We start from the raw sequence: 13,718 nt of genomic DNA on the forward strand, positions 1-13,718 counted from the left end.
CTCCAAGGAAGAGCAGGGCTTGGCAGGGGAGTTGTGGTGCTTGCCCTGGTCCTGATGAGGAGGCTCAGCCTTTTCTCCACCTTGATGCTCGATAGTCGATAGCTTGGTGTTTCTCTGAGCTCACTGAGGTCTCCTGCTTTCCTAGCTCAGTGCTTTGTGGGATTGCACACTGTTGTTTTGGGCTGTACTTGGGCCCTGCAGCTGGGACAGCCCCAGCTGTGCTGGATCCCTCCTCTGGCATTCCCGGCAGAGGTCACCCTGCATCCGGAGGAGCCGGCGTCCCACAGGCTGAAGTGCTGTCTGCCTTTCTCATGGGGTGGCTGCTGAGTGCTGCATCTCTGCCTGAGCTTGGGACTGGTGTCCATAGCTGCTGAGTGACCTGGGGGCTAGTTTGAGCTCTGCCCAAGCTGCCAGAGATCAGCAGATGTGCAGGGGTCTTTCAGCATGTTCTTTCCTGTGGTATTTCCTGCTTGATAGGTAAGCAGCCCTTCAGAGTCCTGACTGTTCAGGACAGTTCATGGTCATCTGAACTGGACACAGAAATGTGTGTATCTGATAGAGTCCTGAGCTTGTGTTAGGAAGCCATGTGCTGTTATCTAATGCTATAAATAACTAGATATCAATAACTTACAACGTGACAGTAATAGATAGGGTGATTGCATTCTCTTGCTCTTTGAGTATTCAGATTGCAAACTGTTAGGTTAAGCAGAGGTTTTTTAATTGATCTCTTAGGTCAGCCACATTTGCAAAATATACATCAGCTCTGTAGTGTATTGCTGAGGAAGGATGTTGGGGAGTGCTGTTTGTCTTCTGACCTTTTCCTCTCATTTCCAGGGTTATGATAACACGGAGAGCAGTGTCAGAAAAGCCAGTGTATTTTGCCTAGTGGCTATTTATTCAGTAATTGGAGAAGAACTGAAACCTCATCTCGCACAACTCACAGGAAGCAAGGTACAAGAGTAATGTGTCTCTGGTGTTTTGGTACTGCAAGCCATTCTGCTGGCTGTTACTAGCAGCAAGACCAGCAGCTTCACTGTAGCTCTGGGTCAGGTTCCCTGAACTCTATTAAATCCTGTCTCACCCTGACAAATGCCACAGGAGCAGCACTGCACGTGCTCAGCAGTGTGAGCATTTGAAATCCCACTTAGAAAATGTGAATGGTGTTTGGAGATTGGTTTTGATTGATACATTTGATCTTGTTTAACTGCAAGCTGCCTCTGAGCAGGTCCTTCTCCAGCCACATTTGCCTTCCTCCTTTGGCATTACATCCAGAGGTGATTGTGCAGTGAGCTGGCTCAGCTGGCTGCTCTGGCTGAAAACCAGATCTGTAATACAAATTACATAGCTTTTAGTCTGCTCTGTGGCCACACAGGCATCCTTGTGCAGAGAGTGATGGGAATGCCTGGGGATGGTGGGAGAGCAGGTCCTCTCAGCAGCAAGTTGTGATTAGGGCTGGTAGAAATGTAGGTAAAGCTTCACTCAACAGCAGGGCACATGTGTCCCTTTCCTTCTGGGACAACAGCAAGCTCAAATGACCCTTCAAAGGACTTTGTACCTCGGAGTCAGACTAGCTGCAAAACTCAAATTCTGACCTGATGCTGCAAGTGAAACCAAGCCCTTAATTCAATTCCGTCCTTCAGACAAGAATTTTGTGTTGGTGTTTGATTGCTTTTCAGAGCTCTCAACAAGCCACCACAGTTTTTTTTCTGCTGTTTTAAGTCTTCATTCCAAAGATTTCTACGCAATTTTAAGATGAATTCTGCAGGTTTTGTTTCTGCAACAAATCTGTGCACATAAATAGCTGCTTTGTTCAGAGGGCTTCATTCTGTCATTTTGAAGGCATAATTTCTTTTGTGGGTAAGGAAGTGTGATATAGGCCAAAACAATCTGAGACTAAAAACACTTGGATTTTATTTCTGTCTTGTCACTAAACAAATTACAATTGTGCCTTCAAATTGCTCTGCAGAGACAGCTGTGTGTGCTGAGGTTTACCTCTTTATATTTGGGATGTTAGGAAATTCCCCTATGAAATGTTGTATAGGCTTTATTATTCCAGTATCCTAGGTGCCACAAACATAGTCCACCACATCACTAACTATAAACATGTAAGTAATTCTTCTGGGTTTATGCAGACTGCCTGCCTGTTTGAAGTTAAATGTAAACATGAGTCATTACAGGATCTGGAGTTTAGGTGGCAAGGAGGGAAAAGAAAACAAATCCGTGCAAGGGAAGTATATAGTCATAACAACTGCAATTGCACTAGATGTACCACATTAGTGAAGATATAATGTCATTGGAAAAGAACATTTTATAAAACAGGGAAAGTTCAGGGTGTTTCCTAGGAGGGAGACCCTTGGCTCTTGGATCACCAGTGTGCCTGCAGCCCCACTGACCTCTGTGGGAATCCTGCTTGACCTGGCCTGGCTGCAGGATTGAGGTCTGTGAACTGATGGCTGCTGAAGTGAAATGCAAGAGGCTTTTCTAAATCCCATTTATTCTGTCTGTAACTTCAATGGGACTGGGCATAGCCTCTTGTCTCTGTTCTGAAATATGGTCAGTTTTCTTGCTTTTCCTCCAGAGTGCCCAGTGTCAGCTCACCACAAATGAGAGTTTTTATGTTGGCAGTCAGCTTTTCCCCCTCTGTTTTTTTCTGGCATCTTCTCCTGATGTTTCTTTCTTTCTTTCAGATGAAGCTACTAAACTTGTATATAAAGAGGGCACAGACCACCAACAGCAACAGCAGCTCCTCTTCAGATGTTTCAACGCACAGTTAATGGAGATCTGTGGACATGTGTGTAGACTTAGAAGCAATCAACGGTGCCTCTCAGAGACCTTTCTGCTACTCTTCACTGGCGCGCTCCATCAGCTTAAGGAGGCCATGCAGATATTTATTGCAATCAGTATTTTAGTCCCTTCAAAGCTTTTATGTAGAATCTTACTGGTGTTGAATGTAAAGGAAGCAAGGTCTGTGTCGCAGTCTTCATTAAAAGTGAACATCGGAAAGCCATACTTAAACATATTTGTATAGCCTGCTGAAATCTCAGAAATATGTTTAGGTTAGCATTCTAACACTGAGTCCAAGAACCTGGGCACATGTAAAAGTCGAACAAATCTTGTTGGTTTAGTTGATACCCAGTTTTGGTTTCTGTGTGTTAGTTACCTGCTCTCTCCCCTCACCCATTCTGGCTGTGTCCTTCTCTTCTTTCAAGTCTTGTGTTCCTGTTCTGTACTCCCTGTTGCCTGACTTGCAGGGCCCTCCATGGGGAGATCTTTGCAGGTGTGGCTGTGATTCCAGCTTCAGATGCTTTAATACTGAGAGATACCAAGTGAGTAATGAAAGTAGGTTCTTTTTAAACATCTGAGTTTTGTACATAGTTCTGACAGACCCCGGATGGGCTGATCTCTCTGTAACTGCTATCCAGCCAGCTGTGCTGTGCGTAACAGCTGGGCTCTTCCTCTTTTCATTGACTTTGTAAATACTGTCCCCTCTCAACCCATTTGGCTCTTTCATATGTTCAAAAGACTCTCCAGGTTACCTGTTGCTCCCCAAAGGGAACCCGAGACCCAGTTCTGGGACCGATGTCTGCAAATAGGATAGTGGAGTTGGGTGGGTGGGATTGGGTTAGGCTCTGAGTGTGTCAGTGGGTGGGCAGTGGGAGCTGGCAGAGCTGTACTTCAGTGCCAGCTGTTTTCCTTGAAATCTGTAGCATCAAAGGGCTGATCTGCTGCTCTGACTGACCCACTGATGCTGGATGGCTTTGTCCCCGCAGCTCCTTTGCACTTTGGGCAAAATGTTCATCCCAGAGGACAGAAAGGGTGTCTGAATCTGAACAGAAATACCACATGGAAGCACCTCTGAGCCAGCTGGGACAGTGCTGGTTGCCTGCCACAGCCCCTCCTATTCCTGAAGACCCTGCAGTGCTGTTAACTGCCTTTAGAAGCCTCCTTTGTGCCATCTCCATGCACAGGCTTGCTGAGTGCTCTGCATTTCAGAAGAGTGGGGGTCCCTCACTGGGCACTGCTGGCAGCAGGGTGCTCCGGGTGAGGTGTTTGCAGCCTAATGACACAGACCAGGTCAGAGGCAAACCAGCAGCAATCAAATACCCCACAGCACTGCCCTTCCCTGAACAGAGACCCTTCTTTCTGCAAAGGGGGAGCTCCCCCTGGCTCTGTCTGTAAACAGGGAAGGCAGGAGGTTGCTAATTAACATGCTGTGTTTGGCCCTGGGCTGGATCCTGGCTGATGGGCATGCCCACCCCAAACCTGCCCTGGATCCCAGCTGGGGTTTTGCCTCCAGTGCCAGTGATGCAAGAGGATGATGGACTTGCAGCTTATGGCTGCATCTGTGGTGATGGATGTGTTCCCTGGCTGCTCTCAGTGCCCTGGAGTCTCTCCAGCTTTAGGGAGCTGCGGGGACATCTTGGGAGCATACTGAGAACATGAGACTCCATTACTGCAGCAGGGGAGGGTAAAGCCCCTTCCATCAATTATCCCTCTGTGTTTCAACCCCATCCCTGAGGAGTTAAGCTGGGAGCTGACACTTGGTGCCAGCTTTTCTCCCAGTTCTCTTCTCAGGAGGGATTGGGGCTGGTGGGGGACTATGTGTCACTGGGCTGTAAAGCTTGTTGGTCCCTTTCCCTGCTCACCTGAGAGCAGGAGAGGTGACCTGCTCCTGGTACACACGTGTGCAGGCTTTTGCTGGCTGCAGGGCTCAGCAAATTCCCTCATCTTTCCCAACCAGTAATGCTATGGCAGGAGAAACCGTGTGCTTTCCTGGGGTGGGGGATTCCCCCAGGGTCTTTCTGCAGGCTCAGAAAAGCCATCCTCACTAAAGGGGGGAGATTGGCTGCTCCATGATTCATGTCTGCCTTTCTCTGGACCATTTTTTTCCACATCTTTCTGTATGCTTGTTAGAATGCTCTTTTAAAAATTTTTTGAATGCTTCAAATTTGATTTTAACACAAATTTATTTTTCCTTTTGAGGAAATACTCAGTTGACTTGTTGGCAGCAGTTAAGCTGTCTTGTTTGAATTTTTAGTAGTGGGCTAGGTTTTTTGGGGGGGTGTTGGTTTTTTGTTTTGGGTTTTTTTTTAAATTGTGCTCTTAACTGCTTAGTATTTATGCCTCTCTTTCTCCCCATCTCAGCTCAGCATCTTCTGTTCCAGTTCTGGGGTTCAGAAGGTCAGCATAGCTGACCAGGTGGTGTTAGTCCCTCCCAGCTGTGATGGAGCTTGGTCTATCATCATTTGCTGTTTGTTGGTTTTGATTTTTTTCCTTTCCATTGAATGGCACACTGTAGCAAATCTCCAGGAATCAAATTCCTTCCCAAATGATTTTATAGGCTTTATAAAATCCTGTCGGTATGCACTGAGAGTGAACGCACTGTAACGTCCCCGGCCGGGGTCCCAGCTCGTCCTCGAGAGGCGCCTGCGGCCAGCCTGCGCTTCCCGAGCCCCTGGCACCAGAGGGGCTGCAGGGGGAATCAGCCTGACTTCCTGAATCAGATTCAGTTCTGTTCATCAACAGATGCTCATTAATGTGCTACTTAATTGCATTGCGTGAGCTGAGGACTGTCCATCTTTGAGTACTCTAGGGTATGTTCTACCTGGACACAGTAGGAGCATTCTGCTTAGGTATTTATAAATCATCAATGTACATAGTAGGGTCGTTTAGTATGTTGAACATGACCCAGTTTTTATTTTGTGTTTCCTTTGAAGTGCTCAAAGGGCTAGCTCTGAATGTCACCTCTCTGATCTCCAGTTTTGACTTCAACAAGCTGTACAATCATCTTGTTTTCTCTTCAGCAAGCATAAAGGTCTCTCTGGCTACAAATCACAGTGTCCACGCACGCTTGCAGAGGAAGGTCTGCATGCTGCAGTGCCTCACTGCTCCGGTGAAGCTTGTGTTCACCTTCTCCTGGCAGTAGCCACCTACTGCAGCTGCCTTTTTTTTTTCTTGCTGCCCATTATGCAGGGCTTCAATTTTTCGTACCTTTAAAAAAAAGGAAAAAAAAAAAAAAAAGAAAAAAAAAAGAAAAAAGTGTATTTTCTTTGCCCACCATGCTTTAAAAATCTGAATGGGAGAAAACTCTCAGCAGACAGCAGCTCTTGGCTGCAAGGTTGCTGAAATCTCAGATGTGGATGTTTTTTCTGCCATTGGCTGCACCAGTGCTCCGTGGGCATGGGCAAATCCCGGCTCCATCTGCCCCACAGGTCTACGTACTGTAGTTCTCATGTAGTTCAGAAATACCGAGGCATGTGGCTTTCTTAAGGTACACTATGTGTGCTTGCCTGGATTACAATACAATACAAGACTGTCTTTTTAATTGCTTATTACTAGCTTACCAATAACCTGTATAAGTAATGTAACTTGCATCTTTGTCATCAGAACCTTTTCTCCCCACCCCTTTATTTATCAAGCATAATATTACATATTAAGGGACAGAAAAATAGACCTTTGTAGTACACAGCAGGACATTGCTAACAATGTTTTAAATGGGAAGTAAAAAACGCTCTGAAAAATGCCAGCCATGAGAAATGACTTTGTTGGCACCGTGTTCATGCGCATGTATTTTTTTCTATTTTTTCCGCTTTTGTCATGTTACATCCATATCTGTATTTATATCTTATTTGTTTCACTTTTGAGTGTATCATGGCAATTGTACAGATGTTTTTTGTTAACATTTACGTGATAGAATTTGCTAAAAAAAAAAAATTAAAATAAAACCTTTTGAGTTTGCCCTAGAGTAAGTGGAAGTTGGGTTTCTTCTTGGGGGAGAAACGTCAGAGTAATTCACTGCCCAACACAGCTCCTTATTCCAACCTGTGCTTGTAAATGATTTGGTCTTACTTGGCCACAATTGTGTTTGAAAGCTGATGGTTGTGCAAAGTCATGTTGTACAAACTCAAGGAGGAAGGGCTTCAAAGATACCTGTATTCTGAAGCTTGTTGAGAGAATTACAGAGGTTTTAAAATACGTGGCTGTAGATATTTGGGTGATGAAGCATTTGGGGAAGTGAAGGAATGCTGGGAACTGCACAGCAGAACTGGGTCTGTGTGCCTGGTACCAAATGACAAAGAACTTGAATTTGAATTGTCTGGGCAGCCTGAGCACTGAAGCACTTGTGTGCTTTCCTGTGGGAATAGCAGCTCATCACAATTTAAAAACCTGTAGTGAAGCTGTGCTCTACTTGGGAAATGAGTGTTCCCTAAGGGATGATTTTTACCTTGGTGGTCAAGGCACAAGCTCCTCAAACACCTTGTGCTGGGAGCAAGGAAGCCAGGAGTGCACAAGAGGTTCAGATTTTGTAGGGGAGGCTTTTGGTTTGAATATTCCTAGACAGAAGAATATATGGAGAGTGTCACAGAGCATGAACAGCAGCACTGACATTCCTCACTGTCACCAAGCCCTGCCACGTCAGCCCAGAGACCCTTCTGCATTGGGATTCAGGGTCTGGGCTGGGAGCAAGGGACAGTGGTGGCTCTCCCTGCTGCAGATCTTGCCCCTGTGGTGACAGGGTCTTTTTTGACTCTGTTGTGTGCCAGAACAGTAGGAGGGAAGGTCCGTCCTTGCCCAGTAACCCTGGCTTCTTCCCAGAACACTTTCCGTGTGGTTATGCAGAGAGAAAATTAGATGGGCTGAATCCCAGCTAGAACTTAATCTGGCTACTGCTGTAAAAGACAATAAGCAATTAACAGCCAGAGGGGGAATCCCCATCCTTTATTGGATGTACAGGAAACTTAGTGACAAAGGATGAGGGAAAGGCTGAGGTACTTAATGCATGAAGCAGATCCTCCTGAGTGCCATCACAAGGCTTGTACAGGACAATCGGGGAACCAGACCCAGCCAACGTTGGTTTGTGAAAGGCAGGTCCTGTTTGACTGACCTGACCTCCTTCTGTGACAGTGACCCACTGAGTGGATGAGGGGAGTGCTTTCGATGTTTTCTACCTGGATATCAGTAAAGTCTTTGACACCATTTCCCACAGCACCTCCTGGAGACACTGGCTGCTCATGGTTTGCACAGGTGCACTCTTTGCTGGGTTAAAACTGTCTGGATGGCCAGGCCCAGAGAGGTGGTGAAGGGAGTCAAATCCAATTGGCAGCTGGTCACCGGTGGTGTTCCTCAGAACACCAGCAGTTCTGTTTCATGTCTCTATCAGTGATCTGGATGAAGGGATCAAATGCACCCTCAGTCAGTTTACAGACAGTGCCAAGTTGGGCAGGAGCCTTGCTGCTGGATGGCAGGAAGGCTCTGCACATGGATCTGGACAGGCTGGACTGATGGTCAGAGGACAATTGTATGAAGTTCAATAAGGTGAAGTGTCAAATCCAGCCCTTGGATCACAAAATCCCAGGCAGTGCCTCTGGCTGGGGCAGAGTGGCGGGAAAGGTGCCCAGCAGAGAAGAACCCAGGGGTGCTGGTCAGCAGTGACTGGACATGAGCCAGCTGTGCCCAGGTGGCCAAGGAGGCCAGTGGCAGCTGGCCTGGATCAGCAGCAGTGTGGCCAGCAGGACCTGGGCAGTGATTGTCCCTCTGTGCTGGGCACTGGTGAGGCTGCACCTCAAATCCTCTGGTTTGGGCCCCTCCCTAGAGGAAGAACATGGAGGTGCTGGAGCGTGTGAAAGGGAACTGTGGAAGGGTGTGGAGCATAAAGACTACAAGGAGTGGCTGAGGAAGCTGGGGGTGCTTACTTTGGAGAAAAAGGCTCAGGGGATGCCTTATAGGTCTCTACAACCAGCTGAAAGAGGCTGTAGAGAGGTGTTCTCTCCTCCCAAGTAACAAATGATAGAAAAAGGGCCTCAGGTTTCACCAGCGGAGGTTTAGATTAGATATTAGGGAAAAAAATTCATGGAAAGGGATGTCAGGCATTGATCAGGCTGTCCAGGGAAGTGGCTGAGTCACCATCTGAGAAGGTATTTAAAAGATGTAGGTGTGTCACTTATGACATGGTTTTATGGTGGACTTGTCAGTGCTGGGTTAACAGCTGGGCTTGGTGACATTAGGAGTCTTTTCCAACCTAAACGATTCTATGGATTTCATGTGTTCTTTGGGATGAGACAGAAGAGAATTTGTTTATTGAACCAAGTGTCCCTTGTATCCCCTTTGTGGTGAAGTCCCTTGTCCTCAGCCACATGACTGCTTCACAGATGAGGACGAGGAATGGCTGCAGTCCTTGGTTTAGAGGGTTTTGCTGAGCTCACCCGTGTGGAGGAGGACTGGAGTCGCTGCCAGCCATTAAAGGTAGGTAGCAGATTCCTGGCAAGTGTGAAGACTTGCTGGAAGCGCTTACAGCCCATTCTCAATTCATTTCTCTGTCCTGAAGAGTCTGAGCTGCTGCTTCTTCCTCCCTCTGCATTCCCCCTCAAATGATTTTGTGACCCCTTCCCTCCCAATAAGGGATGTGCCAAGGAGCGACTCAGGACATGTCAGCAGAGTTGCACTCCTGGACCAGGTAGGTGTCTTATCTCAATTTTTTCTACTTCAAGAACAAGATATTTTGGTTTAAGCCCCCTGAGAAAATGCAGCTCAGTTGATCAGTGGTAACTTAAATAATTCCACAGCTTCTGATTGTGCAACCCAACCTTTTACTTGTGCAACCCTCGTTTACCCTCTCCGAGCAAATATCACACACCACTCTCTTCCTTTCACCAACCCAACACATTTTTCCTGCTTTGCCTTTTCATACATTTCCATGAAGTATGAAAAGGACCCAGCCCAGCAGCCACACTCCAGCTCTGGCAAGGACCCTGCTGGGAAGAGGCTCAGGGCAGGAATGGATGTAACACTGACCTCAGGGAGGAGAGGGCAGACCATAAACCAGGGCTCTCAGATGGTTTTGTGTTTGTACAGGTCCAGAGAAAGGCCATCCCTGATTGTGATCCCCAGTCATGGATCCATTTGTGGACAACACGGGATTACAGCCAGCATGTGCATGTACAATGGGCTGGAGAAGGCTGCTTCAGTAGCAGGGTCAGCACTTGAGTGCCTGACTGAGCACAGCCTTCCTCTGCTGGAGGATGGGAGGGCAGTGACACCCACTGCAGCCATTGTGCCCCTGGACCACTGCAGCACAGGAGATGCTCACGTTTCAGATTCTCCCTGAGGATCTGACTGCAGCCAGTCTTGGGAAATACTGGCCCATTAATCCCAAGGCCCTTACACAACATTACTCTGTTCTCCATGCTGCTTTGTCATAACTTGGCATGGACTGAAACAGGCCCAGCAAAGCCATGGCTTTCCCAAACCCAGCTATTTACCCCCAGACTTGTGCGCCAGCCATTAACCAGGAGCCAGGGACTCCTCTCTGCACAGCTCAGGGACAGAGGGGATGCTGCTTGTCTCTTGGGGCAGGCAGGAAGCACAGGATGATGCTCACGGGGTGTACCCCACTGAGGGAGCTGGGGCCACAGGAGTGTGCAGAGGCAGTGCTGGGCACAAGGGAAAGGCAGGAGCTGGTTTGGGAGCAGCCGCGCGGGCAGCAGAGGGGATGGTGAGGGCAGCGTAAACCAGACCCAGCTAACGCGGGGCTGGCGGGATTACAGGTGCCAGGGAAGCTGCTCACAAACACATTGAGGACAAAGCAGCCCTCCAGAGCTGAGGGGTAATGAGTAATTAATGAAGAGAGGGATGAAATTCATAATGACTCAAAAATGTCCGAGATAATGAAGTCCTTTTCCTTAAATCCACCTTTAACAAGAAAGCTAAGGGAAAGGATTTAGATCAATTAAGAAGTAAAGAAAGGCAGTCTTGTAAAAATAGCTATTGACACAAGCAAGTGGGGGAACAGCTGGAAAGCCTTGCCACAGACATGTATAAAACAACCGTGTATGGCATAAAGACACCCATAAGTGACAGCAGGTACAGTAACAGCCGAGAGGGAGCTTCAGCATACATTTAACAAATCACTGCAAAGGCAGCAGGGGGCTGGTGAAGAGTCTGAGACCATGGTGAGGAGCAGCAGCGAGCAGGGGTCACAGAGCACTCCCGTGGGATGCAGCAGCCCTGTGTGAGCATCAGCAACCACTCCTGGGCAAGGGATACGCAGTGGCCCTCAAAGGGCTGGCCCCCCTTACATTCAAACTCACCAAAGCCCAGGGGACACAAAAGAGGCTGGAAACATTGGAGCTGCCCCGAAAACATGTTATACCTGCCTCTTAGAGGAAATATTTTTGTCTCTCTCTGTTGCCATGCAGCAGGGTACTTGGGATATTCTTTTCCTTGTCCTGGTGACCCAACTTCTTAACAACCATAACCCCACCTCTCTCCTCACTGCCTTGCTGAGGAATAACCCCTGTAAGCCCCATTGTGCCTGGACCTGTCTTCTGCCCCCTCCACAGGTGCCCTGGTGATCCTGCTTCCCCTGTGCCAAAATGCTCCCTCGTGGCACAGGCTGGGTGGGCTCAGTGTCCCTGGGTGGGTTGGTGCTTGGGGCCAGAAGGGTTAAACGGATGGCCCTGTCACAGGGGCAGTTTCTTGACTGCCGGTCTATAAATAGGAGCTGGGTTTCTAATCTGCTTGCCACTTGTTTCCACTCCCTGCCAGTTTTTTCCTGCTTTTTCCTGCAAGGAGGTACCTGCAACTGCTACAGCTTGCAGCTCTGCAAACTCTGCTGGGAGAGGATGAGGAGCAGCCGAGTCCTGCCCAATGACACTCGTGTGTCAGTTGTGTGTGTGTGTAACCCACCCTCGGTAACACACACACACACAAAAAAAACCCCAAAAAACCAAAACCCAAGGAAGGAGAGAAACCAAGCCCTGCCCTTGGAGGGACTCCAGGATCCTGGTTTGTCCTGAGAGTCCCCAGTCCAGTTTGACTCCCTGCCTTGCCCCTCCAGAGCTGCTTCAGAGCCATCCCCTTTTGGGACAGGTGAAGCCCTGGTCCAAGCTCTGCAAGCTGATGTGGTAGACCTGGTTCAGCTCCCTGGGTGAAAAATCCCTTTTGGTGGAGAGGGAGCAGGGAAGGGGGGGCTGACAGCATTTTTGGTCTCTTTGCAAGTCTCCAATCTGCTGACTACCCCCAAGCCTGCATCCCCTGCCCTATCTCCTCCATCTCTCCAACAACGAGAACAACTCCATCCCTGCTGAGCGACAGGCTGTAAATCCTTGTGAGGGCTTGCTGGAAGAAGGGACTGGGGTTTTGCAGAGAAGGCCTGTGAGGAAAAGCTGGCTTCCCACGAGGGTGAAGAAGACATGGGCAGGTTGGAGAGAGGCCAGAGATTAGCAAGGACATGATGACTTCCAGTAAGCTTGACCTGGGCTGGATAACAGGCAACAGAAGGGGCTCAGGGAGGCAGGAGAGCAGCCCTCAAATATGCAAGAGGCAATTCCACAGGGGGGTTTATCTCTTCTCTGGATAGGGCAAGACATTCTGGGTTTAGCAAGAAAAATTTAGATGAGGAAAACATAACAATCAGAGTAATAAAGTTAATTTGTTTCCAAGCCTAATTTTGCAAGGGGATGATGTGATCAGGCATGAAAAGGAACAGAATCCTGTTGTTTTGACCTGTTGCATGTCAATCCACTTAAACCTGAAAACTCAACTTGGACAAGCTTCTCTGATAGTGGACAAGGAACAGACTGGAGGAGAATTGGCCAAAAAGTGGGAGGTTCATTGCATGTCTCCTCCTGAGCAGTGTCCATGCCAGGTAGGGTGCATGTCCCAGGGGCCTTTCCCTGTGTGCCCACCTCGAGCTTCATCACTGCTGACAGACAGACACTTTCCAAGGCTGCTGACTCACTGAAATTGAAATGTTCTCCCAAAAAATGCTGAGTTTGATAAAATCGCTAAGGGATCCTGCTGGCTTCCCTGACAGCTTGGCTCCCTGCCCTGCATTTGGAGTAGCTGCTGGGAGGGAGGTTACTCTTGGCAGCCAAAGAAATGCGATGCTCAGGGTGATGGCTCTGCTGAGGCTCTGCACAGGCTGTGCCAAGCCAGGGCGCCCTGGTGGCATCTTCAGCCTCATGTCCCCCAGCACTCTGCCGTGCAGCTGCCCCTGGTGCTCCATGGGGTGTCCTCCATGGAGCATGTCTGGTTTCAGACGCCAAACTAACTTTTTTTTCCTCACACATTTTGCACCCTACCTGCACCCCAGCACCTCTTCCCCTGGGAGGATGCAGAACACCCACTCAGAGTGACAGTGGCAGTAATTTAGTCCCTCTCACAAAAGACCAGCTCTTCTGGCTAACAGTAAGAAATAAACGGAGGTGGGTATTTGCCCTGTAGAGCCAACCCAGGTAAGCAGAAAGCTGCAGTTGCTTTTGCATTCCACTGATGATGCAGAAGCACCTCTAGTCTGACCCAGTTTGGCACCCAGCAGCATCAGCCTGAGCTGTGCTCATCTGAGCCCTCACAGGCTCCCCAGAGGTGGGGGCCTCACCCTCTTCCTCACTCAGCTGTGCCCTCGTAGCACTGTCATGGATGCTCCCCATGAAGCCCAGGAAGGGCTCCTTTTGCTGTTCTCTCCTTTTGCTGTTCTCTCCTTTTGCTGTTCTCTCCTTTTGCTGTTCACTCCTTTTGCTGTTCTCTCCTTTTGCTGTTCTCTCCTTTTGCTGTTCACTCCTTTTGCTGTTCACTTCTTTTGCTGTTCACTTCTTGCTGCAGCTCCCTGTTTTATACCTGGCTGCAGATGGTCCCTGCTAAAGGACCATGGTGGAATCTGTCTCTGAAAATTTAATGCAGCTTTTAAGAAGCCCCTGGACGTTTTCCCTTCCAATGAG

At 48.5% G+C, this 13,718-nt stretch overlaps 1 protein-coding gene across 40 annotated transcripts in view; it reads left to right on the plus strand.

Moving 5' to 3' along the window:
- Positions 1–6,745, plus strand: part of CLASP1 (cytoplasmic linker associated protein 1) — a 176,195-nt gene extending 169,450 nt beyond the window's left edge. For all 40 annotated transcript variants that reach the window (XM_038143229.1, XM_038143228.1, XM_038143230.1 and 37 more), the window contains 2 exons: positions 835–951; positions 2,688–6,745. In XM_038143229.1, the coding sequence (XP_037999157.1) occupies positions 835–951; positions 2,688–2,774 (204 nt within the window). In that variant the 3' untranslated portion in view covers positions 2,775–6,745. The remainder of the gene's footprint in view (positions 1–834; positions 952–2,687) is intronic.
- Positions 6,746–13,718: the final 6,973 nt, after the last annotated feature.

This window comes from Motacilla alba, chromosome 7 (genome assembly GCF_015832195.1).
Source record: "Motacilla alba alba isolate MOTALB_02 chromosome 7, Motacilla_alba_V1.0_pri, whole genome shotgun sequence".
In the NCBI taxonomy this organism is placed as follows: domain Eukaryota; kingdom Metazoa; phylum Chordata; class Aves; order Passeriformes; family Motacillidae; genus Motacilla; species Motacilla alba.